We start from the raw sequence: 22472 nt of genomic DNA on the forward strand, positions 1-22472 counted from the left end.
CTGTCCTCAGAGGCCCTCAATTAGGGCTTGGCCATGTGACCCGCTTTCCTCCCACTCACAGGGACCCCCTGGCCTGAATCAGAGAGCTGGAGGGGCCGTGAGGGACTGGGGTCTCCCTCCTCTGCCTGTTTGCTCCCCTCCCCCATGCAGAGGTCCCTGTGGACACAACAAGGATCCCCAGGCTACCCCCTCCCGATCTGTCCTTCTACCAGGCCGTCACTGCTATACACTCTCCTGCACAAGGAATCCGTTTTCTCAATGCAGGTGAACTTCAAGGCCACTCCCGGCCAGCTGCTGAGCCCCTCGGAACTCGCTCCTTCAGACTCAGGACAGGACCCCGAGCACAGGGAGTGGCATCCTCCAGTTACGGCTGCAGGCCCTCCGTCAGGAGCAGAGACCTGACCACAGGGCCGAGCTGCCTGTCTGCCCCTGCCTGCGGCTCCTCCCCGACCTGCTGGCCGCGTGCAGCCAGCCATCCCTTGATGGGTCATCCTGCTTCCCTCCTCCCAGGCCCCTTCCTGCCCTGTTTCCCTGTCCCTGGGCTGCTCCAGCTCCCGAGATGAAGGACAATGCTTAGGAGCCTCTGGGTGGTGGATCCTCCCCTCCCCCGCAAGGGTCTGTGCTTCTGCCTCCCGATAGCCTGTGCGCCCCCCTAGGACAGCGACTCAGCTTCCCCACGTGCTGCATACAGTAGGCGCTCATGACATGTGTGTGCAGGTGAGCTGAGGTGGGAGGGCTCCTCTGCAGGAGTCTCTAACGGCAATTCGGACCTCGGCCGCCAGGTGGCGCGGGTGCCTGCGTTCAGGGCCTGGAGGGGGGATGCTCAGGCAGACTTGGGGGGCACAGGGGCTGCCCATTGGGGCGCTGCGGAGCCTCTCCGTTTGCTCCCAGACCCACCACAGGGCCAGGTCGGGGTGGGGGCACGAGAAAAACGCAGGGGCTGGCAGGTCGACAGGGGCCCTGGTACAGACATGAAGGTGCGGCCAGGAATCAGGGATTAGGAGCCCCAACTGGGAGATTCTCTGTTTGGGAGGGAGTGGGGAGAAAGGAGGTAACACGGTGGAGACATCGGAGAGGAAGGATGGGGTGCCAGGGACCCTGAGGGCCACAGGTGGAGATGGACCCCGGGGTGGGGGGGGGGGGAGTGGTTTCCAGATGGCCAAAGCAGGAGCTGACCTGCGGCTTGGGGTGCTCCTTGGGGGAGCCCAGGGAATAGGACTACGTGTGTTTATTGGAGGCAAAAACTCCACACACGCAAGGCCCTCTCCTCGCCATGCTGCGGCACACATCCTCCATCATGAGGTCGCTGGACGAGGCCCAGAAGGACTGGCCTTGGTTCCTTCTGACTGTGGGGTCAGTGGGGCCCATGGCTCCCTCCTGCCCATCAGGTTCTCAGTGTTCTCCTGTTACGGGGTTTGGAACCAGCTCCCGGTTCTCCATAAAGACTCAGCTTCTTCCCGAGAGCGTGTCCTCCTGTCCAGACTGCCCCCAACCTGTGCGGTGCAGACTGGGATGATTGGACTGGTTGATTGGATGATTGCTCTGCTGGGTGACCTCTGGAGAGAGGACCAAACTCTTAGGACTCGGGTTTCACATCCATAAAATGGGTTCAATAGCCAACAGGCTGACCACCTAGAGTGTGGGGCCCCGGACCAGTCCTGGGGATCCAGCCAGAGGATCTGAGGGTCTGAGAAGCTAAGGGAGAGCCCAGTGGGCGGGGAAAGGGGTACTGGCTGAGGGTTAGTGATGGAGCTGCTCCCCTAGGGTCCACAGGAGACCAGGGTCTTGACTTTATGGGAACCCATCTTGGAAGAGGAGGCCTGGCCTGACCCTCCATACGTGGCTGTGAGTCTGAGGCCGCTGAGCCTTGGCCAGAGGCGCATGTCCCTCTCCAGCCCTGCCTGTGTGTGAGCCCGGCCCAGGCCTGGCAGAGCCTCACAGGGAAGGGGGGCTGTGGGGCCGCTCCTGTGGGGTTGGGCTTAGTCCTGTGGGGGGCAGGGCCCACCCTAGGCTGCAGACAGAGCCCTGGGGACCAGCAGTGGGACATGCCCTGTGTGCCCTGGGGTGTGGGGGGTGACACTTCCCAGGAGGCTTTGTTCTTGGGCTCCTAGCTTCTCACTGCGACACCTGACAGGGAGGTTCCCAGAACATCAGAAAGGAGATGTGACTCGTGAGATGGTGTAAAGACAGAGGACAGGCCCAAAGCAGGAGAGGCCCCGTGTCCTTGGATCTAGGAGGGGACTCTGTGCCTGGCCAGGGCTGACACTGGCCAGCAGGGAGCTCCAGGCTGAGTGGGAGCCCAGGGACAGAGGTCAGGGGTCCTAGGGGTGCAGGCTGGGGATGGGAGACCACCAGGCTGGTTGCGAGCACAGGGACGAAGCCTCTCCGGCACCGGACCTCCTAGAGGGGGGCTGTTCCCACATTTACTCTACATTTATCCCCTGAGGCCCCCCTGCGGGTGCTGAGCTAACATCAGAGATGGGAGTGGGTTCCTCTAGGCTGGACCGTGAGGTCCCAGAACTGACAGTCAGCCCCGCCCCTGGGGTGCGGAGAAGACTAAGGGCTCTTGTGAGTGAAGAAGCTTTCCTCCTCCTCTTACGTCTGTATTCTGGATATTTCCTTGAAGCAGAATCAGTCCACGCTGAGTCAGCAGGGAGGCAGCCGGCCATGGGCACCTGCTCAGAAGACCCCCACGTGTGCGGGGCCTCCTGGCTCCTGCGATTCACCAGCCTCCTCCTTGGTGAGTGGCCCGGGCCCCCTGGGAGGGAGGCCGCCGGGTGGGCAGGGAGGCAGGAGCTCCTGGGCTGGTTGGGGTCTGGGCTGAGAACAAGACACAGCCGCTCCGTGAGGACGGAGCACACGCGGTGCGCTGGGTCAGAGCCCCGGGGTGGACAGAGGGAACAAAGGGAGATTTGGGCTGAGGTCAGGCTGGGAACCCCGACCCGGCAGCCTGGAAGGGAATCCGTTCCCCCCAACTCAGGAGGGTGAGGCCAGGAGACCCTGGAGCCTCCTGGGGAGAGGATGGAGGAGACACAGGAGCGGCTGTGGGGGACCCAGGGTGGGGATGGGCACCCCCCTGCCATGCACCAGGACCGGCAGCCTTGGCGGCTGCCGTGTGCAGGAGGCGCCAACCCAGAGCCCCTGTCTGAGCCGGAGGGGCCGCGCTAGTCTGGCTCCTTGGGCAAGATGAGGCCCCGAATCCTGTGACATTCTGTTTGCAAGGGAAGGAAAGAGCCCCCAGAATTCAAGGGTCTGCGCCCACTTGCCGTGTGTAGGGGTGAGCCTGGAATCGGAGACTGCTGACCTGGGCTCTGGGTGGGGCAGGGAGGAAGCAGCGGGGGTCCCAAACTGGAACTGGAAACACCCTGCCCCCACAAATGCCAGATTTCCTGGTTCTTACTTCATCAGAGTTTGTCTGCTTTGTGTAACAAATGAAATACGAATAAATGAGAAATTTTGTGTTTGCACTGTTTTGTGTGAGCGCAGCAGCCCCTGTCTGAGCTGCAGGGATTCTAGGAAATTCCAGAATCACAGGGCGTGTGCGAACAGGGCACTGTGTCCTCAGGCAAGGTATGAAGAGCCTTCCCAGAAGGGACCTTCCTGTCGGCAACATGTGGTGTTTCTTCTCTGTCCCGGGTTCACGCCTTTCCAGCAAGGACCGGTTAACCCTCAGGTAGCCCCACGTCCCCGCCCTGCCAAAGCCCGCCGAGTACTTGAGTCCCCTCTCCCGGGCAAGAGCTGGGATAGGATCAGTTGAATGAGCCCGGAACACTGTCCAGTCACGAGACGACCCGCTGAAGAGAGGGGACAGGCACACACCAAGCGCAGGTGCGATAGACATTGTTGTCACCCGGATGGTGGCATCCACTCTGCAGAGCTGAGCCAGCAGGAGTCTGAAGACCACAGGGACAAGATGAAGCTGGGAGAAGAGGCAGCCTGGGTTCTCCAAGTCCCTCTATACCTGCGTGTGTGCCTTCGATCCCAGGCATCTGCTGGCTTTTGTCCCCATGCCTCCGTAACCCTTTCCAGACAATACAGTATTAACTTAAGAACTTTCTCCTGGGGTCCACGCGGTGCTGGGTGCCGGGGGAGGTCATGTCAGCAGCCCTGGGCCTGTGGGGGTCCCCCTGGGTCCTGTGCATCCCTCAGCTGTTCCAGGAACCCTCCGTGTGCACTGCAGGGTCGGGGAGAACCACATCTAGAAGAGGAGAACTCTCTCACTGCGGTCTACGGTGAGGTCCGCAGCCCTGGCCAGGCCATGACCATGATTTAATGGGAAGAAGCAGGAGAATCCCGCCGCGGGGACACCTGTCTTGTGAGCATGAGGCTTGCAGCTCTGGTCCTGCTTCTTTCCCCCTCCGACGGCTCTGAGCAGGACTGGATGGATCCAGCAGTTCTTTCTGTGCTAAATCCGTGTGCACAAGCTCCCCGTGAGACACACACAGTGGTAGATCAGGGGAAACTCAGTAAATAAATTGGTCCAAACCTGTTCAGGGACGCTCAGCCTCTGCTGTGTGACCACCTTAGACGGTCCCCCCTGTCCCCTTCATGTGTACAACATCAAACTGGCTTTCAGACCCTCAGCCTCCGGGGCAAACCGTGGAGAATCCCAACATCCCCCCGGGCCCGTCGTGAGCACCCCCAGCCGTCAGTCCTGCGCTGAGAGCTCTTTACCGACAACGGGAATTCGTAGTCGTCCCTGCTTGCTGAGGGCGGGCTCTGTGACCCGCGCTGTTCGGACACTCTGCTCGCTGCTAACTCACTGGGTCCTGCTGGACTCTCTGGGGTGGGGGGTGGGGGGATCCCAGAAACTTCTGCTTGGGAACCACAGAGACCTGGACACACAGAGGACTGGTGACCTGGGCTGTCTTGTTGCACAGGGCAGTGGGAGGGGACAGAGATCAGTGTCTTCAGGTATAGAAAGTCCGGGGGCTGCCCCAGCACGGAGTGTGTCCAGGCTGACCCTCCGGGGTCCCGGCCTGCAGCTGCTGGGGTCTCCCTCCTGGGCCCTGGGCCCCACCCGAAGGTGGGGTTTGCACAAGCCAAGAGTTCTCCCTCTGAGAGGGCTCACCCAGGGCTGGAGCGATGGGACAGGGGCACAGCCGGCTTGGTCCCCGTCACCCTGAGCAGGGGACCAGGGGATGAGCTGCCCAGTTCTGGACTCTATCTGAGGAGTCTCTGCCCACAAGGCTCAGGGACGGCCCGGGGAAGGGATCTCCCAGCACTGGGTGGGAGCGGGGGAACAAGGCAGTGCCGAGGGCTCTGGGCTGAGGGGCGCAGAGCAGTTCTGGGGGAGCCCAGACTGGATGCGGTGATCGCTGGAGGCCACACACTGGGATGGGACAGCAGCAGTGACACGGGATTTCTCAGAGTTCCTTGTTGGGAGTCAAGACCCTGCCTCTTGCTCTGCTGGGTGACCTCTGCAGCGAGGACCAAACCCTTAGGACTTGGGTCTCACATCCATAAAATGGGTTCAACAGCCAACAGGCTGACCACCTAGAGTGTGGGGCCCCGGGCCAGTCCTGGGGATCCAGCCGGAGGATCTGAGGGTCTGAGAAGCTAAGGGAGAGCCCAGTGGGCGGGGAGAGGGGCACCGGCCTGGGGTTAGTGATGGAGCTGCTCCCCTAGGGCCCACAGGAGACCAGGGTTCTTGACTTTATGGGAACCCATCTTGGAAGAGGAGGCCTGGCCTGACCCTCCGTACGTGGCTGTGAGTCTGAGGCCGCTGAGCCTGTGGCCAGAGGCGCGTGTCCCTCTCTAGCCCTGCCTGTGTGTGAGCCCGGCCCAGGCCTGGCAGAGCCTCACAGGGAAGGGGGGCTGTGGGGCCGCTCCTGTGGGGGTGGGCTTGGTCCTGTGTGGGGGACAGGGCCCGCCCTAGGCTGCAGACAGAGCCCTGGGGACCAGCAGTGGGACATGCCCTGTGTGCCCTGGGGTGTGGGGGTGACACTTCCCAGGAGGCTTTGTTCTCGGGCTCCTAGCTTCTCACTGTGACACCTGACAGGGAGGTTCCTAGAACACCAGAAAGGAGATGTGACTCGTGAGATGGTGTAAAGACAGAGGACAGGCCCAAAGCAGGAGAGGCCCCGTGTCCTTGGCTCTAGGAGGGGACTCTGTGCCTGGCCAGGGCTGACACTGGCCAGCAGGGAGCTCCAGGCTGAGTGGGAGCCCAGGGACAGAGGTCAGGGATTCTAGGGGTGCAAGCGGGGGACGGGAGACCACCAGGCTGGTTGTGAGCACAGGGACGGGGTCTCTCCGGCATCAGGCCTCCTAGAGGGGGGCTGTTCCCACATTTACTCTACAGTTATCTCCTGAGGACCCTGCGGGTGCTGAGCTAAAAAGAGAGATTCGAGTGGGTTCCTCTAGCTGGAGATCCCAGAATGAACAGCGAGCCCTGCTTTGGGGTAGGGAGGAGTCTAAGGGCTCTTCTGAGTGATGCTTTTCCTCTTTTCTAGATTCTGCGCTCTGGTATTTCCTCTGCAACCTCACAGGCCCAGGCGGAGTCAGCAGGGAGGCAGCCGGCCATGGGCGCCTGCTCAGAAGACCCCCATTTGTGTGGGGCCTCCTGGCTCCTGCGATTCACCAGCCTCCTCCTCAGTGAGTGGCCCGGGCCCCCTGGGAGGGAGGCCGCCGGGCGGGCAGGGAGGCAGGAGCTCCCGGGCTGGCTGGGGTCTGGGCTGAAGAACCAGACGGAGCAGCTCCGTGAGGACGGAGCACACGCGGTGCGCTGGGTCAGAGCCCCGGGGTGGACAGAGGGAACAAAGGGAGCTTTGGGCTGAGGCCAGGCTGGGAACCCTGACCCAGCTTCCTGGCAGCATGAAAGGAATCCCCTCCCCCCAGCCCAGGGCTGTGAGGCCTGGAGAGCCTGGAGCCTCCTGGGGAGAGGATGGAGGAGACAAAGGAGCGGCTGTGGGGGACCCAGGGTGGGGATGGGCACCCCCCCTGCCGTGCACAGGGGACCGGCAGCCTCTGCAGCTGCCGTGTGCGGGAGGCGCCAACCCAGAGCCCCTGTCTGAGCCGGAGGGGCCGCGCTAGTCTGGCTCCTTGGGCAAGATGAGGCCCCGAATCCTGTGACATTCTGTTTGCAAAGGACGGAAAGGAGCCCCCAGAATTCAAGGGTCTGCGCCCACCTGCCGTGTGTAGGGGTGAGCCCGGAGGAGAGCCGGGTGAGGGGTGAGAGTCTCTCACTGCTGACCTGGGCTGTGGGTGGGGCAGGGAGGAAGCAGCGGGGGCCCCAAAAAGGGAACTGGAAACACCCTGCCCCCACAAATGCCGGATTTCCTGGTTCTTACTTCATCAGAGTTTGTCTGCTTTTTGTAACAAATGAAATACGAATAAATGAGAAATTTTGTGTTTGCACTGTGTAAAGTTTTTCCGGCGAGATAAACACAACACCAGGCAATGTGGGTGCAAGGCAAGATTTATTAAAAATGCTCTCCGGCAAAGTTTCAGGGCTCAGGAGAAGGAGGGCCAGGAAAGTTGCACCAGGAGGAGGTGGGCACCCTCAGGCGAGATCCTGGAAAGCAGAGTGGCGGAAGTCGCGCCCAAGGCAGGGAGGAGGGGGCTTTTAAGGGGTCTTGAGGGGAGCTCAGGGGTCTTTTGGCAAGTTTCCCTTATTCGGATATTTCGCCTGCTCGTCGGGGTCCCATTGGTCCACTGGAGCCCGGGGCGGGGGTCTCAGATTCCTGCTTGGGCCTTTGTTCTGCTGTACGAGCTCAGGTCTTGTGGCGGGAACTTTCGCCATCTTTAGTAGCCCTTCCTGCCAGCTCAACATTCCGACCTTTTGCTTAATATAATGGTGTCGGGGCGTTGACTCAGTTCTGGCTACTTCCTGCTGGTGGGGGTGGGGGGGCGCATCATCATAGGGGTAGTGGGCAGGTGAGCGTAGGGCTGGAGGAGGAGTTGATTGACAGACACTCGGGCAAGTTCTTGTAGGCGACCCTGCAAGTACCAGAAACGACAGGGAGCAGCTGTGACTAGAAGGAGGATCATGCATACAGGTCCCGCCAGAGGGAGCAGCCAGCTTCCCCAGGTGTAGGGGTCCAGACCCCAGGAGGACGTGTCTCGCCGCCGTGCTGGGATCCGATCCCTGAGTTCTTTGATCTTGGAAGGAACTATACCTGATTGGTTAACAAAGTAACAACATTCTTCATTTAAGAATAGGCAGGTCCCCCCTTTTTTCGGCGGTCAGAAGGTCTAAGGCCCGTCGGTTCTGTAGAGCGAAGGCTGCCAGGCTGGTGACTTAGCGTCCGTAGGGCCGTGAGGGAGTCAGCAAGCCGTTCCGTGTCGTCATTCAGGGCTTGGGAGAGTTTGTAGTCAAAGTCTGTGGAAGTTCCGGTTTTCACCCCTGGCTACCCCTGCCCCTATTATGAATGGGAGGAAGGCAGCCCTTCCCCTCGGTGTTGGGAGAATAGGATGGACAGCAGCTGGGATTCAGAGTAGCTGGTGGTAGAGGGAGATAGTAGAGTAAATATACAGCCCAGGGAGTCGCTAGTGGTCAGGCAGCGACAGGTTCCCTGAGGGCACGCGAGGAATATTCCCGAGGGAGTACAGTACGGGAGGGAGCAGTCAGTGATATGGAGCTGCGGTGGTCAGGGGGGAGGGCACATTAATAATAGGTACGTTTGGGTGGCTCAGTGGGTTAAGCAGCTGCCTTCGCTCAGGTCATGATCCCAGCGTCCTGGGATTGAGTCCCACATCAGGCTCCTTGCTCAGCAGGGAGCCTGCTTCTCCCTCTGCCTCTGCCTGCCTCTCTGTCTGCCTATGCTCGCTCTCTCTCCCTCTCGCTGACAAATAAATAAAATCTTTAAAAAAAACAAAAAAAAACAAAAAAAAAACCCCAAAAATAATTGGTATGTTTTCCCCAATGGGGCCGATGTGGATCGTATTATTTGTGGCCGTGAAGTTGGGGAGTGGCCAGTCAACAGGGAGGGGTACCCCCACAATGTAGAGTGAGGGAAGGTAGATAGGATAAAAGAGGCGGGGAAATGGCCGGAAGGCTATGATTTATAAGAAAGCACCGGCGTATAGTAATTCGAATGGGCTTAAGCCCAAAGGTTGGCGGGGCGTAGCCCGGAGTCTGGTGAGAGTGTTGTGCCCAAATTCGAGACCCCCCAAAGACGACCACCAGAGTCCAGAGTCAAAGCCAAAACAGCAAGGGTCGTTTATTACGAGTTGGAACCCGGACCTCCGCGCACTCGTTGCCGGGGACGCTAAGAGGTCCTGAGCTCGGGATCACAGCACTTTTTATACACTATTTGGGGAGGCAGGGACTTAGCATACATCATCTCGTAACAAATCACTACATACGCGGGAAAATCAAACAGCAACTCTATAATATGACTGGGCGCTACAGAGCGGGAAAAAGCTGAGAAGAGATTATGGGTCAGATCAAAGGGCTGTCGTTCTTCAAACTGCTTGGTCGGCACCGCTAGGGTACGTGTCCCCTCAGGATTGGCCGGGGTCTCCCTGTCAAGCCGCGGGGTGCCAGATGGTTATTATCTCCCGTACCCAAAGCTGGGTGGGGGGTCCGGGAGCAGTCACTTTGTCACGTCCCATTCTGGGTGGGGGTTTCTCTGGCGCCAGATGGCTGTTACCTCTCGGCCCAGAGCCGGGTGGGGGTCCGGGAGCGGCCACTCTGCTAGGTTTGATTCGGGGCGGGGGTCGTGTGGTTACAGAGGCCTACAGAAAGTCTGCTGGTAATTCTCCATCTCCTCCTGGGTCAGCAAGCGAAGGTACAGAAGCAGAAATAGCGGTTATGGTTGTAATTTAGGCATCTCAAGAGCCAGGGGCAGAAGTGTGGGCCAGGAAAGACGGGTCTCTAGGGTAAGTTTGGTGAGTTGGGCTTTGAGCAGCCCGTTGGCCTTTTCTACCTTACCCGATGACGGTGGGTGGTACGGGATGTGAAGTTTCCAGGTTATGCTGAGGCTTTCAGCTACCTGTTGGGTTCCACTGGAGATGAAGGCAGGTCCGTTGTCCGACTGGAGGGTCCGGGGCAATCCGTACCTCGGGATGATGTGCTCCATGAGTATTGTAGCCACCACGTCCGCTGTTTCCCGGACTGTGGGGTGTGCCTCGATCCAGCCTGTAAATGTATCAACCAAGGTTAATAAGTAGCGAAAGGTTTTATGGCGAGGCATGGGAGTGAAGTCCAGTTGCCAGTCTTCCCCCGGCTGATGGCCTCGGAGCTGATGGTTAGGCCCTGGTCTGCGGATTCCTCCTTTGGAATTCACGGCGGAACAGGTTTTGCAAGCCCTGTGGACAACTTCGCTTACCTTAGATAAGAGATAGAACAATGGCTGAAGAAATTAGTGGAGAGTCTTTGGACCACTATGGAGGGATCGTGGATGTCAGTAATTAGGGTGTGCGCCAGATTGCCTGGCAGGGCAGCCCTGTCCTGAATGTAGATCCACCCCTTATCTCCAATCTTTCCTCCCCAGGACTGGAGGGCTTGTGTTTCCTCTGTAGAGTAGGAAGAGGGGTGACTCGATATCCCTTGGCCCCCAGGAAGTTAAGTGGGGTGGGGGAGTCGTCCTGGGAGACCGAGAGGGAGGGGCTACGGAGGAGGAGGTCATCCGCACATCGTAGTAGAGTACTGGCCTTAAGGACGCACTGCTGTAAACCTGTAGTCAAGGCCTGGCCGAAAATGTGGGGGCTGTCCCTGAACCCCTGGGGTAGGACAGTCCAAGTTAGTTGTCCAGAAACGTGTGTGTCGGGATCCTCCCGGGTGAAGGCAAAGAGAAAATAAGAATCAGGGTGCAGGGGGACAGTGAAAAAGGCGTCTTTTAGGTCCAGTACAGTAAAGTGAGAGGTGTTTGGGGGAGTGCGAGACAATAGGGTGTAGGGGTTAGGAACGACTGTGTGGACGGGGACCACGGCCTCGTCGATAAGCCCCTGAGGGCTTGCGTACTGGGAGGATGGGGTGTTATGGGGGACTGATGGGGACCAGGAGTCCCTGACGTTGAAGCCATTCCATGATAGGTTTCAGGCCCCGGCGGTGGGCTAAGGAAATAGGAAACTGAGCTCGAGAGGGAAACTTAAGAGTTATCCTTTAGCTGTACTTTAACCGGGGTAAGGTGGGAAGCGATGATGGGTTCCGAGGTGTCCCACACCTGAGGATCTACAGCAGGTAGGTCACCTGGAGCGGGGGTCGAGGGAGTGGAGAGGTGTAGGATGAGACGGGTTGAGGTGGAGGGAGGGGAGGAAGGAGAGAGGCAGACAGTTGCCCTCAGTTTCTGGAGAATGTCCCTCCCCAGTAGAGGGACCGGGCAGGAAGGCATCATAGGAACGAGTGGGAGAAGGGGAACCCATCCAGGCTACAGGTAAGGGGAAGGGTCGCCCTAGGATTGGAGGAGGTCCCATCGATCCCCATAACAGTAATTGGTGAGGTTCGAGGAAGTCCCGAGTAGGAAGGCAGAACAGAGTAGGGAGCCCCCGTGTCCAGCAAAAAGAGATGGACTTACCCGCTACCTGGAGCATAACCCTGGGCTCAGCCTGGGGGAGAGGGGTGGCCGAGTCTGGGCTTCGTCAGTCGTCCTCCAATCCAAGCAATTGAAAGGCCGGACTTACTGTCTCGGGGGGTCCCCCACGTTGAGGCGCTGAAGGATCCCCGAGGTTAGGGCAGTCGGATTTCCAGTGGCCCATCAAATGGCATTGAGGGCAAGGCCGGGTTGGTGGCTTTGGATTGGGGCACTGGCGAGCCCAATGTCCCGCAGCCCCGCATTTGAAACAGGCCCCCGGGGGGTGCGGTTGGTTGCCCCTCTCTGCTGGCTCCCGGAGCCGGCCGGCCGCAGGGCTGCTACCAAGGCTTGGGTCTGCAACTGAACCTTTTGCTGGAGTCTGGCTTGTCGTTTAAGCTCAGCCGCCTCCTCACAGGAATTAAAGACCTTAAATGCCATTTTCACCAAGTCAGAAATGGGGGTCTGAGGGCCCTCCTCAGCCTTTTTGAACTTTCTCCATATATCCGGTGCCGATGGAGAGATAAAATGAGTAGCCAGGACCGTGGCCCCCGCAGGAGAGACGTGGTCCAAGCGAGTGTCCTGGGTTAAAGCCTCGGTCAGTCGGTTAAGAAACATGGTGGGGGTTTTCGTGAGGGGCCTGGACAATCTCCCTAATCTTGTCGTAATTAACGGCCTTATAGAGGCTGCCCGCATGCCGGCTGTGAGACACTGGACCATGCGGTCACGGTGCCGGGGGGCATCTTGGCCATCCTGATCATCCCAACCCGGTTCTACCGCGGGGACCGCCCGGGCTCCGACTGGCACGGCAGCATCGGTGAGCTGGACCTGGTCCGCGCGTTCCTGGGCAGCAGCCTGCGTGCATTCCCTCTCCTCTGTGGGGAGGGTAGTGGTCTGGACCACCTGTAAATCATGCCAGTGAGGTCATAGGCTTGGGCCAGATATTGGAATTCTTTAATATAGTTATCAGGACTGGCCGAAAAGGAGCCCAAACGTTTCTCGATTTGGGAAAGGTCTTGTAGAGAGAAGGGCGCATGAACTTGAACAACTCCCTCAGCTCCAGCAACCTCCCTTAGGGCCAGACTAAATCAGGGGAGAGTTTTCGAGTGGGCCGAGCCGTACAGACACATTCACACAGTCAGGCACTCTTCAGATTCAAACAGGCTGGACACCCTCCCCTTTGGGTATCCCTGGCTAATAGGAGGTGATCAGTCTCCCCTTCCGTTCTTTACGAAAGGATCTAGCTCAATCAGTAGCCCTGTGGCTGTTACAACAGAATTCAGTTAAGCACAAAAGATGTTCACCAACAGATTTCCAAAGCGTAAACCTAGTTCAGGCGACCAGCGCTTTCGTATTTTATCCCATTCGGTTAACGGTTACCAAAGACTTTGATTGGAGTTTCCCGTTACTGCAGTTTACTGTGGATAAATGTTCAGATAGGAGTGGGGAGGGGTAGACGAGGGGGAGGGGTAGACGAGGGGGAGGGGTAGACGAGGGCGCCGGTTCAGAAATCCTGAACTTAAGGGACCTTGAGGTAAGGGATCGCGGTGAGGAGGAGGAGGAGGAACCGAGGGCCCTCTTGTCGGTGGGTGGGGGAAGCTCTCCGGGGGTTCAGAGAGGGGAGACAGGGAGGAGAGGTCCGGGTCTTTGGGAGCAGTGGGTGGCAGGGGAGGGGGAGGGGAGCGGGCCAAGAGGACCTGTGAGGTGGAGCAGTGAGGGCAGAGGGAGGGGTGAGAGCGCAGAGTCCAGAAAGCCTGGACAGAAGGGACCTCGACGCATTTGCCCTGGTGTTTGCAGAAATTGCGTAGGTCCGTGAGAATCTGATAGTCAAATGTGCCTTTTGGAGGCCCCTGGGACCGATTGTCTAATCGGTATTGTGGCCAAGTGACAGTACAGTAACGTCGTTTTCGCAGGTCCTGGTCCAGTTCCAGGGTTCTAAGACTGGCCAACATGCCTAAAACACCCCCGGGATGTTTTAGGGTCGAATTTGGATTGGGAGGTCCCCACGATTCGTTGCCGGGCAACCCGAGGGCTGGAGGAAGGCGTCCCCTTGTCCACCACTGGGTTGCGGAAAAACTGTGTCGACTGCCGTAGAGGTTAGGACGTCTCCCAGCCTCTCGGAGTCACGGAGGTCACCTGGTGACCGGCGGGGTCCGCCCCGACAGGGCCGCGATTAGGGCAGGGCTTTCTGGAAGGAGGCTCGGAATCGGGGGAAACTCACCAGGGCGAAGTGGCATTGGGAAAGGCAGGTCCGGCCCCGCTAGGGAACGGAGAGAGCCTCCCCACTGTGTGGGGGCTCAATCTCCTTCCCGGGTGCCGGCACCAAATGTAAAGTTTTTCCGGCGAGATAAACACAACACCAGGCAAAGTGGGTGCAAGGCAAGATTTATTAAAAACGCTCTCCGACGAAGTCTCAGGGCTCAGGAGAAGGGGAGCCGAGAAAGTTGAACCGGGAGGAGGTGGGCACCCTCGGGCGAGGTTCCGCGACTCTGGAAATCAGAGTGGCCGAAGTCGCGTCCCAGGCAGGGAGGAGGGGGCTTTTAAGGGGTCTCGGAGGAATCTCAGGGGTCTTTTGGAAGTTTCCCTTATTCGGATATCTCGCCTGCTCGTCGGGGTCCCACGGGTCCACTGGAGCCCGGGGCGGGGGTCTCAGATTCGTTTGGGCCTTTGTTCTCCTGTCCGAGCTCAGGTCTTGTGGCGGGAACTTTCGCCATCTTAAGCAGCCCTTCCTGCCAGCCCAACACACTGTTTTGTGTGAGGGCAGCAGCCCCTGTCTGAGCTGCAGGGATTCTAGGAAATTCCAGAATCACAGGGCGTGTGCGAACAGGGCACTGCGTCCTCAGGCAAGGCATGAAGAGCCTTCCCAGAAGGGACCTTCCTGTCGGCAACACGTGGTGTTTCTCTTCATTTCAGTTTCATCAACGTCGAGACATGGGAAATCACATAGTTTCCTCCGTAAATGTCTGGGTTGGAAGATGGAGAAAGAAAGTGAGGAAGAAAGAGAGAGAAAGGGACAAAATGTTATGTTGATGGTTGAAAGTCAGATTTCATCTAATTTACATAACTCAGACTCTCTTGCTCACAGCCACCCGCCCCTGACCTTCTGCCCCTCCTTGGGGTCAGCACCTTCTGCAGATCTGAGCACTGTCGTGTCTTCCTCCCATCCTGAGTGGGCTTCAGCTTCTGGACCGCTCCTCCCCCGCAGCCTGAGGGTTGGGCTTCCTCTGTCCCGGGTTCCCTTTCCAGCAGGGGCCGGTTAACCCTCAGGTAGCCCCACGTCCCCGCCCTGCCAAAGCCTGCCGAGTACTTGAGTCCCCTCTCCCAGGACAATATTTGGAGAATGAGACCCCAGACTTGCTAAGACTGTTGACCAGAGAGCAGTGGTGGGAGGGAGGAGCCCTGGGTGGGGCAGGGGGAGCAGGGGGAGGGCAGGGGGAGGGCAGGGCAGCTCCGTGCAGGGGAAGCACTGGGCTGAGGGACGGGAAGCTCCAAGTCTGACTGACCCAGGTGACCCGGGACAGGTCCTCCTCCCCCACTCCCTGCCAAGGGAGTCCCTCCTCTGTGAAAGGTCCCCTCTACGGGCCTCCAGCGGTGACACCCTGGGCCTGGGGGCTCTTCTGCTGCTCGGAACTTTGCATATTTCTACATACATGAGCTTTGCGTGTGTTGATCTAGGGCAGGAGCCAGGTCACACAGGATAGTGTTTTTCTGTCTGTTAATTCATGAGGAGCCGCCAGGCTCATTCACAGGAGGAATGTTCCTTAGATATAATGGGACATAATGTTCTCATCAGTCTGGCGAAGGGCAGAAAGCTTGATCCCCGTGTGCCGGTGGGAACCTCAGCATTATTGGGGGGAGAGCCGCCGGGGTCGCTCTCAGGGGGCGATGAGCAGGGTCTGTCCGAGGCTGAGATGGAGCTGCCTTTGGTCTAATAGACCTCTCATGGGTTACCCAGTGTCTGCACAGCCATGCGTGCTGTCCACACACCCGCGTGTGAAGCGCATCCATGCACGTTGGGCGTGTGCTGTTTTAAGTGATCACAAAACCAGAATTACACACTCACGTGTGACACGTATGTCCTGGGTGTGAGTCCACGCACTCACGGCCGCGGACATGCGCCCCCAGCTGACGTCCCTCAGTCCCTGTGTGCAGAGAAACCATCCCAAGCTGCTGGTGTTTGCAGGGACAACATCAGTAGAACTGCCCCACGAGGAGGGAGCAAAGGCCCGTTTGGGCCGTGGCAGCTGTTAAATGACGCACTTCCACGAGGGTAGACCCTGCGGACTGTTGGCCAGAGGCTGCCCTCCGTCCCGCCCATGAGGGTCTCTACACGGGGCTGGCCAGAACACAGCGGCAGACTTCGTCACAGCGAGCAGGAGACAGGGTCACAGCACGACACGGTCACACTCCTGTCAGACCTGCTGTCCCTGAGGGGCGTCCGTCATGTTAACGGTGCTCTGCTCCTTAGAGGGGAGTCCTGGGGAGCGACCCCCCTCCAAGGGTAGGGCTCACACGGTCTGTGGGCATGAGGGGTCTCTGCAGCCCGTGAGAACCTGCCTAATGCACAAATGCTCTCGGCGCTGCCCCCGAAATATACTCGTGCTTCGGACCCGAGATCTCCTGACATTCGTCCTCTTGCTGTCAGCGGTCAGGACACTGCAGGTGAGCAAGTTCCCGTGACCTGTTCAAGGGGACGCTCCCCTGGGACCAGGAGGGGTTCTAGCCTCGCCTCAAACTCATGGCATCTCCTGCCTTCCCAGACTCAAGGGGGCACACGGGATGGATTTCAGGAAGACGGGTGTAAAGTTTTCCGACGAAATAAACACAACACCAGGCTAAGTGGGTGTAAGGCAAGGTTTATTAAAGGTTCTCTCCGGTGAAGTTTCAGGGCTCAGGAGAAGGGGAGCCGAGAAAGTTGAACCGGGAGGAGGTGGGCACCCTCGGGCGAGGTTCTGCAACTCTGGAAAGCAGAGTGGGGGAAGTCGTGCCCAAGGCAGGGAGGAGGGGGCTTTTAAGGGTCTTGGGGCAAGCTCAGGGGTCTTTTGGCAAGTTTCCCTTATTTGGATGTCCCGCCTGCTCATCAGGATCCCATTGGTCCACAAGAGCCCGGGGCGGGGGGGTCTCAGATTCCTGCTTGGGCCTTTGTTCTCCTGTCCGAGCTCAGGTCTTGTGGCGGGAACTTTCGCCATCTTTAGTAGCCCTTCCTGCCAGCCCAACAATGGGTTCTAGGGTTTCCTCCTTTATTCCTAAAAAGAACACTCACATTTTCTGTGTCCTATGCCCTAGGCGTCTGCAACACTGTGACCCAGCGTCCTGGAGCCCGTGGGTCTGCCATGGACTATTCTGGAAACCCTGTTACTCTGAAGGGGACTCAAGGAGCTTCTGTGCTGTTTCTAGCGATCAGAAATCCAGAATTACCTCCAGAATTTGAGTTGGAGAAGATGTCTTGGGGCATCGCATCCAGATCCAATTACGTAGTCATGCTGCATGTGTTTCCTGGGAGAGATGTTCCAGAATGGGTCAACTTGCAGGGCAAGTTCGAAAAGAGGGTCCATGTGGTCAACACAACGACCCTGAGGATTGACAACCTGACCCTTGAGGACAGTGGGCGGTACCGGGCTCGACAGTCCTATACAGGAGGAAGACAGTATGACCAGGATTTCCACCTGACGGTCTACGGTACGTGGCGGCCCCTCCCCCAGTCCCACAGCTGACCCCCTTCCTCTGTCCCTGGGAGTGTCCCTGAGCAGCCCCTAAAGGATTCCGTCCAGACCGCAGCCTTCGGACTCGATCTTCTCCCCTGAAATTACACGTCATGTGGTCACAGGGAATCCAGACCATCCCTAGTTTACCATCAGCTGGTTCTCAGCCTCAGTTCCCCTTTGCCCTGGAACCTACAACATCTTCAGGCTCTAAGGGCCAGCATGTGGCCATGGTTGGGGGACACTCGTCACCTAGCAGGATCCGGAATGCTGCGTGTGGTCCTCCCGGCCCCGCCCCGCCCCGTCCTTCTCAGCCCAGCCCGAGTCAGCTCACTCACAGACAGCACGGTCCCCCTCTGAACCCCCACGGATGGAGAATTCACAGGGTGGCCCTTCCTCAGACCCTCAGGGAGCAGTTCTCTCTGTGCACCCCTCCCCCCGCACAGGGAGACGTCCTGCCCCAGAGAGAGGGGACTTTGCACCCTCAGGACGTGGAGATCCCCAAGAGTGACTATCAGTCTGTCCCTTGTCTTCCTGGGTGGACCCCAAGCTCAGTGCCTGTTACAACCACCTTGGAGTGTGCACACCTTGGAACCACCACTGTGTCCCCCACTGTGGTCTCTTCTGGTGGAGCCTGCGGCTGCTCTCTGGGCTCCCAGAGCTGGTCCGTGGCCATCTGCACCACAGGCTGTGCCATCCCGGGAACCATCCAAGCAGGAGAAACAGGGCCATGGCCTGGACTAGGACAAATCCTGTCCCAACTTCTCCTTCTTTTAGGGCACACCCTACTCTCATAGAATTAATGGGTTTCAGCTAGGTGGCTCTAGCATTTATTTTATCAAGGGCAAATTTTAAGACACAGTCTAGTGAAATCTAGGGAAAAAGCACTCAGTCTAGTGAGATCACATAGAGCTGAACTCAGTGTCTCCCTTCCTTATTGACACCTGCTGTGTATTTGGATCAATTCCCTGTTATTTGTAAAATGCAATCACTGTCCTTAGCGGGAGGAAGCCAGAGCTTCAGGGAGAATTCGCAGGAGAAAGCAGGAGCTGTGATGTTCTACACTCACCTCAGACTGTCCTCTTGTCCCTCCCGCCCCAGAGCCTGTGCCCCGTCCCCAGATCCGGGCCACACTTGTGTCCCTCACACCAGGCGGGTGCAACGTCACAGTGGAGTGTAACACCACAGGAACCAGGGAGGACCTGACCGTGTCCTGGGAGAGCGAGGGTCTCCCCAGGGAGCTGGAGCAGAGACCGGCCCCAGGACCAGCCCCCAACCCCTGGACACTGGCTGTGAACCTGCCCCTGAGCCGGCCCAGCCCCAGCCTCACCTGTGTGGTCAGCAACCAGGCGGACCAGAGAACTGCCTCCCAGGACCTTGGGGACGTCTGTGGCCGCGGTGAGTGCACCTGCTGGAGGGGAGGGACTCTCCCGCAGCTCAGTGAGCTCTGGGTCAGGGATCTTGGCTTCTGTCCCCCATGTTTATGTCACCCCCTGCTGCTTGTCCTGTCCAGGACTCTGGCAGGAACATCCAACCTGCGTCTGCTCTTCAGTGTTGTTCCCAGGCTGCTCTCCAGCCCTCAGCCCTGCTGGTCCCGGCGGCACCCAGCAGGTACCTCTCCCCAGCCTCATCCACCCTTCCTTGTGTGCCTAGAGACATTTTCAGGAAAAGTGAGTTGGGGGCGTCCGGGGTCTGTCACACCCAGCTGCTTGCCTGCATGCCCGATGTGTCCCGCTCTCCTCTGCTGCCAGCCTCTGCTCAGGCCCCTCCCTCTGCCCTCAGCCCGTCCAAGTCAGGAGTCCCCCACTCCCCACTTACTCCCATCCAGGGACCCCCTCCCTGCAGCTGGCTCTGGGGCCTGTGACCCGGGCAGTCCCACAGGGTCGCGTGCTGGGGGCAGCCCCAGCATGAACAGAGTTTGCACAGGGCTCCGCAGCCTTGATGGCTCAGGGCCCTGTAGGAGCTGCTGCTGTCCTGCCCTCACACCTCGTCTCCTCTAAGGAGTGGTCAGTGGCCCCACACTGCGAGCTGATGCTCTGGCCCAGGATTAGTGTCCTGTGCAGCCTGAACCCCTGGAGGGCAGGAGCCATGTCTGCTGCTCCTTGGAATGCCTGTCCCGGCCTTAGACCCTTTGCTCACAGTCAGCGTGTCCCTGAGTGAGTGAATGACTTGGTTCCCCGTGAGCCCCTCTCCCTCCATCCCCTCCTCCACCAGCTGCTTGGGGACCTTCTGCCTCAGTATCCCTCATCCCAGAGGAAGCTCATGGCTCGGGGACCCACTGGGCCCTCAGGAAAGAGGCTCCTGCCTCCCTCTCATCCTCCCACCCGGCTGCCCCCACATGGTCCCTCTCTGGCCTGCCCCAGTGGGTGCCAGCAGAGCTTAAGGCTGGGGAGCTGTCACAGCCATTCTTGGTCATGGCTCTCTGTCCTGGGATGCCTCACCCACCCTGAATATCCAGCAATCTCCTACTCCTCCCTCAAGACCAGGCTTGCCCATCACCTCCTCCAGGAGGCCCTCCCTGATGACCTGGGTACAAGGTGTAAGCTCTAGTGCCCTGGGATGGCTCTGGCTGGCTGCCTCTGGCATGTGTCAGCCCTCCCCCCGCTGAGGGGCTCCTCAAGGGCGGGCACCATGTCCTGCTCCTCTCAGCACCCCGGCCCCAAGCAGGAGCTCAGGAACGGCTGAGTGAGAGCCCCTGCCATGCTCCTCCCTCTCGAGCTCCTGACCAGGTCCCTTCAGAGTCTCCATGTGCCTGGCAATGGGCGTCCTCAGTTCCTGTCGCCTTAACCTTCTTCACTCTCTGTGTGATGGAACAGATCCAACTGGAGAAGCCTCTGCTGTCCACGAGGGAGTCATCCCATGGATTGTTCTTCCTGTGCTGGGGGTCCTCGGAGCTCTACTGTGACTTCATGTGACAAGTAGGAAGAAGATGATGGAGCCTGGGAGAGGCAGGTTGCACTTCTCCATCCCGCACTGGGCCCTGGGTTCCTGTCCTGTATCTCTCGGCTCAGGGGATGTCCCTGCAGGCGGCTGGCTGCTGTGGCCGTGGCTGTGGGGGCCATGGAGGCAGAGGGAGGGGACAGGCTTCCAGGGTCAGAGTCAACCTCCGTCTGTGTGTGACTCAGGGGCAGGATCACAGGAGGAGCCCAGGGACCCTGATTGTGGCATCTAATAGAAAGCAGGTGTCTGGAGACACCGGGGATGGGGATGGGGCAGCCTGGGTTCTCCCAAGTCCCTCTGTGCCCAGGTGCCAATCCCAGTTACTTGCAGCTTCTGGACTCCATGCCTCTGTACCCTTTCTGGACAACGCAGTATTAACTTAAAAATTCTCCAGGGGTCCATGGGACCCCAGAGGGGAAAGAGCGTCCGAGTGGGAAAGTGTCTGTTTGGGAGCAACTCCTGCCGTGTGTCTTCCTCAGCCCCAGACCCCGCCACACCGTGGCTGACCCTGGATGGGGGATCATTCCCCGCACCAGGCACCTTTGTGGTTCTTGCATCCCTACTCGGTGTCCTAGAGTCTCAGGCAGTCCTGACGCCGTGTCCCTGCAGCTCAGGTCAGACCCCACGGGGTAGGGTTCGAGGTCTCTGCACCGGCACCGGCACTGGGACGCCAGGCAAGCTGTGGTCTGTGCCTCTGTGCACCTGCGGTGACTGGCAGGTTCCCATGAGCTGCTTGTCCGGTTGGTTATTTGCTGGAGCAGCTCACGCGACAACGGGGACTCAGTCCCTTCCAGCCTAGAGTTTGGTTTGCAGAACGAGCCGGTGACAGGGGGGCCGAGAATGAGGCATGTGGGGAGGGGTGCGGAGCTGCCTTCCCTCTAGGCGAGCCCTTCCCCCACAGCACCTGTGTGTTCTCCCACCCAGAAGCCCTTTGAACCCCGATCTTTTGGGGTTTTCTGGAGACGTCATTACGTGGGTACCGCTGATTAAATCCTTGACCGCTGGGGACTGGGGAACTCGTGCTCCAGCCCTTCTCCCTCCCCGATGGTCAGTGAGTGGGTCCCTAAGTTCCCACCTGCTAACAGGGTTCACACGTCAGCAGCCGGGCCCTGACCTTGGCAGTTTTCAGAAAGTTATGTCATTACCACAAGTTCAGGGGCGGCTGTAGGGCTTGTCGTGAACAACCCAACACCCAATCCACCTTCACGGCTCTGGCCCGATTGCAGGAACTGGGAGCCATCCTGAATATAACAAGAGATGCCCCTGGGTTCCCATATAGGACCTGACCAGATTCCGGGGTCTGCGTGCCTGGGCTAGTGTAGGAAGACTGACACCTGCTTCTGTTATGAGTCACAAGAGAGGATTACATTATTGTCCAAATAATGACATTGTCTAGGACCCACTCTGAACTTTTTATTATAATTATAATTAGTTCTTTTTTCTACTCTGGCTCTGTGACCGCGCACTCAGCAGGTGTCCCCCAGCGGCTCCTTCTCCGTCTCTCTTTCTGACCCTCCTCTGCTGGTCAGCGCCAGGCCCTCGGTTCTCCCCTGGCCATACTTCCTCCCTCGTGACTTAAGAGACCCCCAGGGCTCTCGGCAGCCCGGCCATGCTGAGGCAGCAGCTCCAGCCCTGACGGGACCCCCACCCCGACTGCCTGATGAACTTCTGCTCTCAAAGCCAAGTGACCATGTGGAGCACTGAGTCCCCATCTCCTGCCTCCCCGCCCCTACACCGGCTCCTCCCTGGGCTTTCTCGATACCTACAGCTCAGGAACGTCACAGCGTCCTACAGCTGCTTCAGCCGAACTCCTGGAAGTCACCTTGCATTCTCTTTGCCTCCACTCTGGGGTCCGAGCACCAGTGAGCCCTGGTTCCCAGGTCCCTCCCCTTCCCTCCCATCGCATCCCTCTCTCCGGGCACCTGTGCCAGGACCTCCTCCCTGAGCTCCCTCATCCTGGTCTTGTCCATGTTATTTCACCTGCATTTGGAAATTTCTTCAAGTGCCTTCATTCATAGTGTTTCCCTATAATTTTCAATGTTGTTCTTATCTGTGTTTATGCCTTGATCCTCATTCCTAATGACAATTACGTAGAACTTCAACTTTTGCTCAGACCTCAGTATTCTGCTTCTGGTTGGGGTTTATGTTTCTACATCAACTCTTGATGCTGCTGATTGACCTCCTTCGTCACTGTCGTGGGCACAGAAGTCAGGACGGCGTCTGCCGGCTGCCAGCGTCCGGCTTGGCTGCCACAGGCTGAAGCAGGTGGGGTCTTGCTCTGGAACAGGAAGTCAGGTGACGGCCGAGGCTGGGGTCCGCCGTCTGCTCAGCGGGGTGCCGGGCTCCCGGGATGCCCCATCTTTCTGCTCCACCGTCC

The 22472-nt window shown here is 58.8% G+C and overlaps 1 protein-coding gene across 1 annotated transcript; it reads left to right on the top strand.

The window, feature by feature from the left end:
* The first annotated feature begins 2667 nt into the window (after positions 1–2667).
* LOC122918837 lies at positions 2668–22197 on the top strand. Its single transcript, XM_044267735.1, has 7 exons — positions 2668–2740; positions 6453–6594; positions 12137–12270; positions 13433–13549; positions 16740–17132; positions 18257–18553; positions 19972–22197. Exons 1-7 carry the CDS (start codon positions 2668–2670, stop codon positions 20058–20060), a joined length of 1245 nt encoding a protein of 414 aa, XP_044123670.1. The 3' UTR covers positions 20061–22197.
* Positions 22198–22472: the final 275 nt, after the last annotated feature.

The sequence above is a fragment of the Neovison vison genome, chromosome 10 (genome assembly GCF_020171115.1).
Source record: "Neovison vison isolate M4711 chromosome 10, ASM_NN_V1, whole genome shotgun sequence".
Classification (NCBI taxonomy): Eukaryota; Metazoa; Chordata; class Mammalia; order Carnivora; family Mustelidae; genus Neogale; species Neogale vison.

What these genes read in the sequence shown, in the direction of transcription:
- LOC122918837 (XM_044267735.1), top strand. Translation starts at nt 2,668, where the DNA reads ATGGGCACCTGCTCAGAAGACCCCCACGTGTGCGGGGCCTCCTGGCTC. An exon ending in ATTCACCAGCCTCCTCCTCA is followed by an intron (nt 6,595 to 12,136) that starts GTGAGTGGCCCG and finishes ACGGCCTTATAG; the next exon opens with AGGCTGCCCGCATGCCGGCT. An exon ending in TGGGGACGTCTGTGGCCGCG is followed by an intron (nt 18,554 to 19,971) that starts GTGAGTGCACCT and finishes GTGATGGAACAG; the next exon opens with ATCCAACTGGAGAAGCCTCT.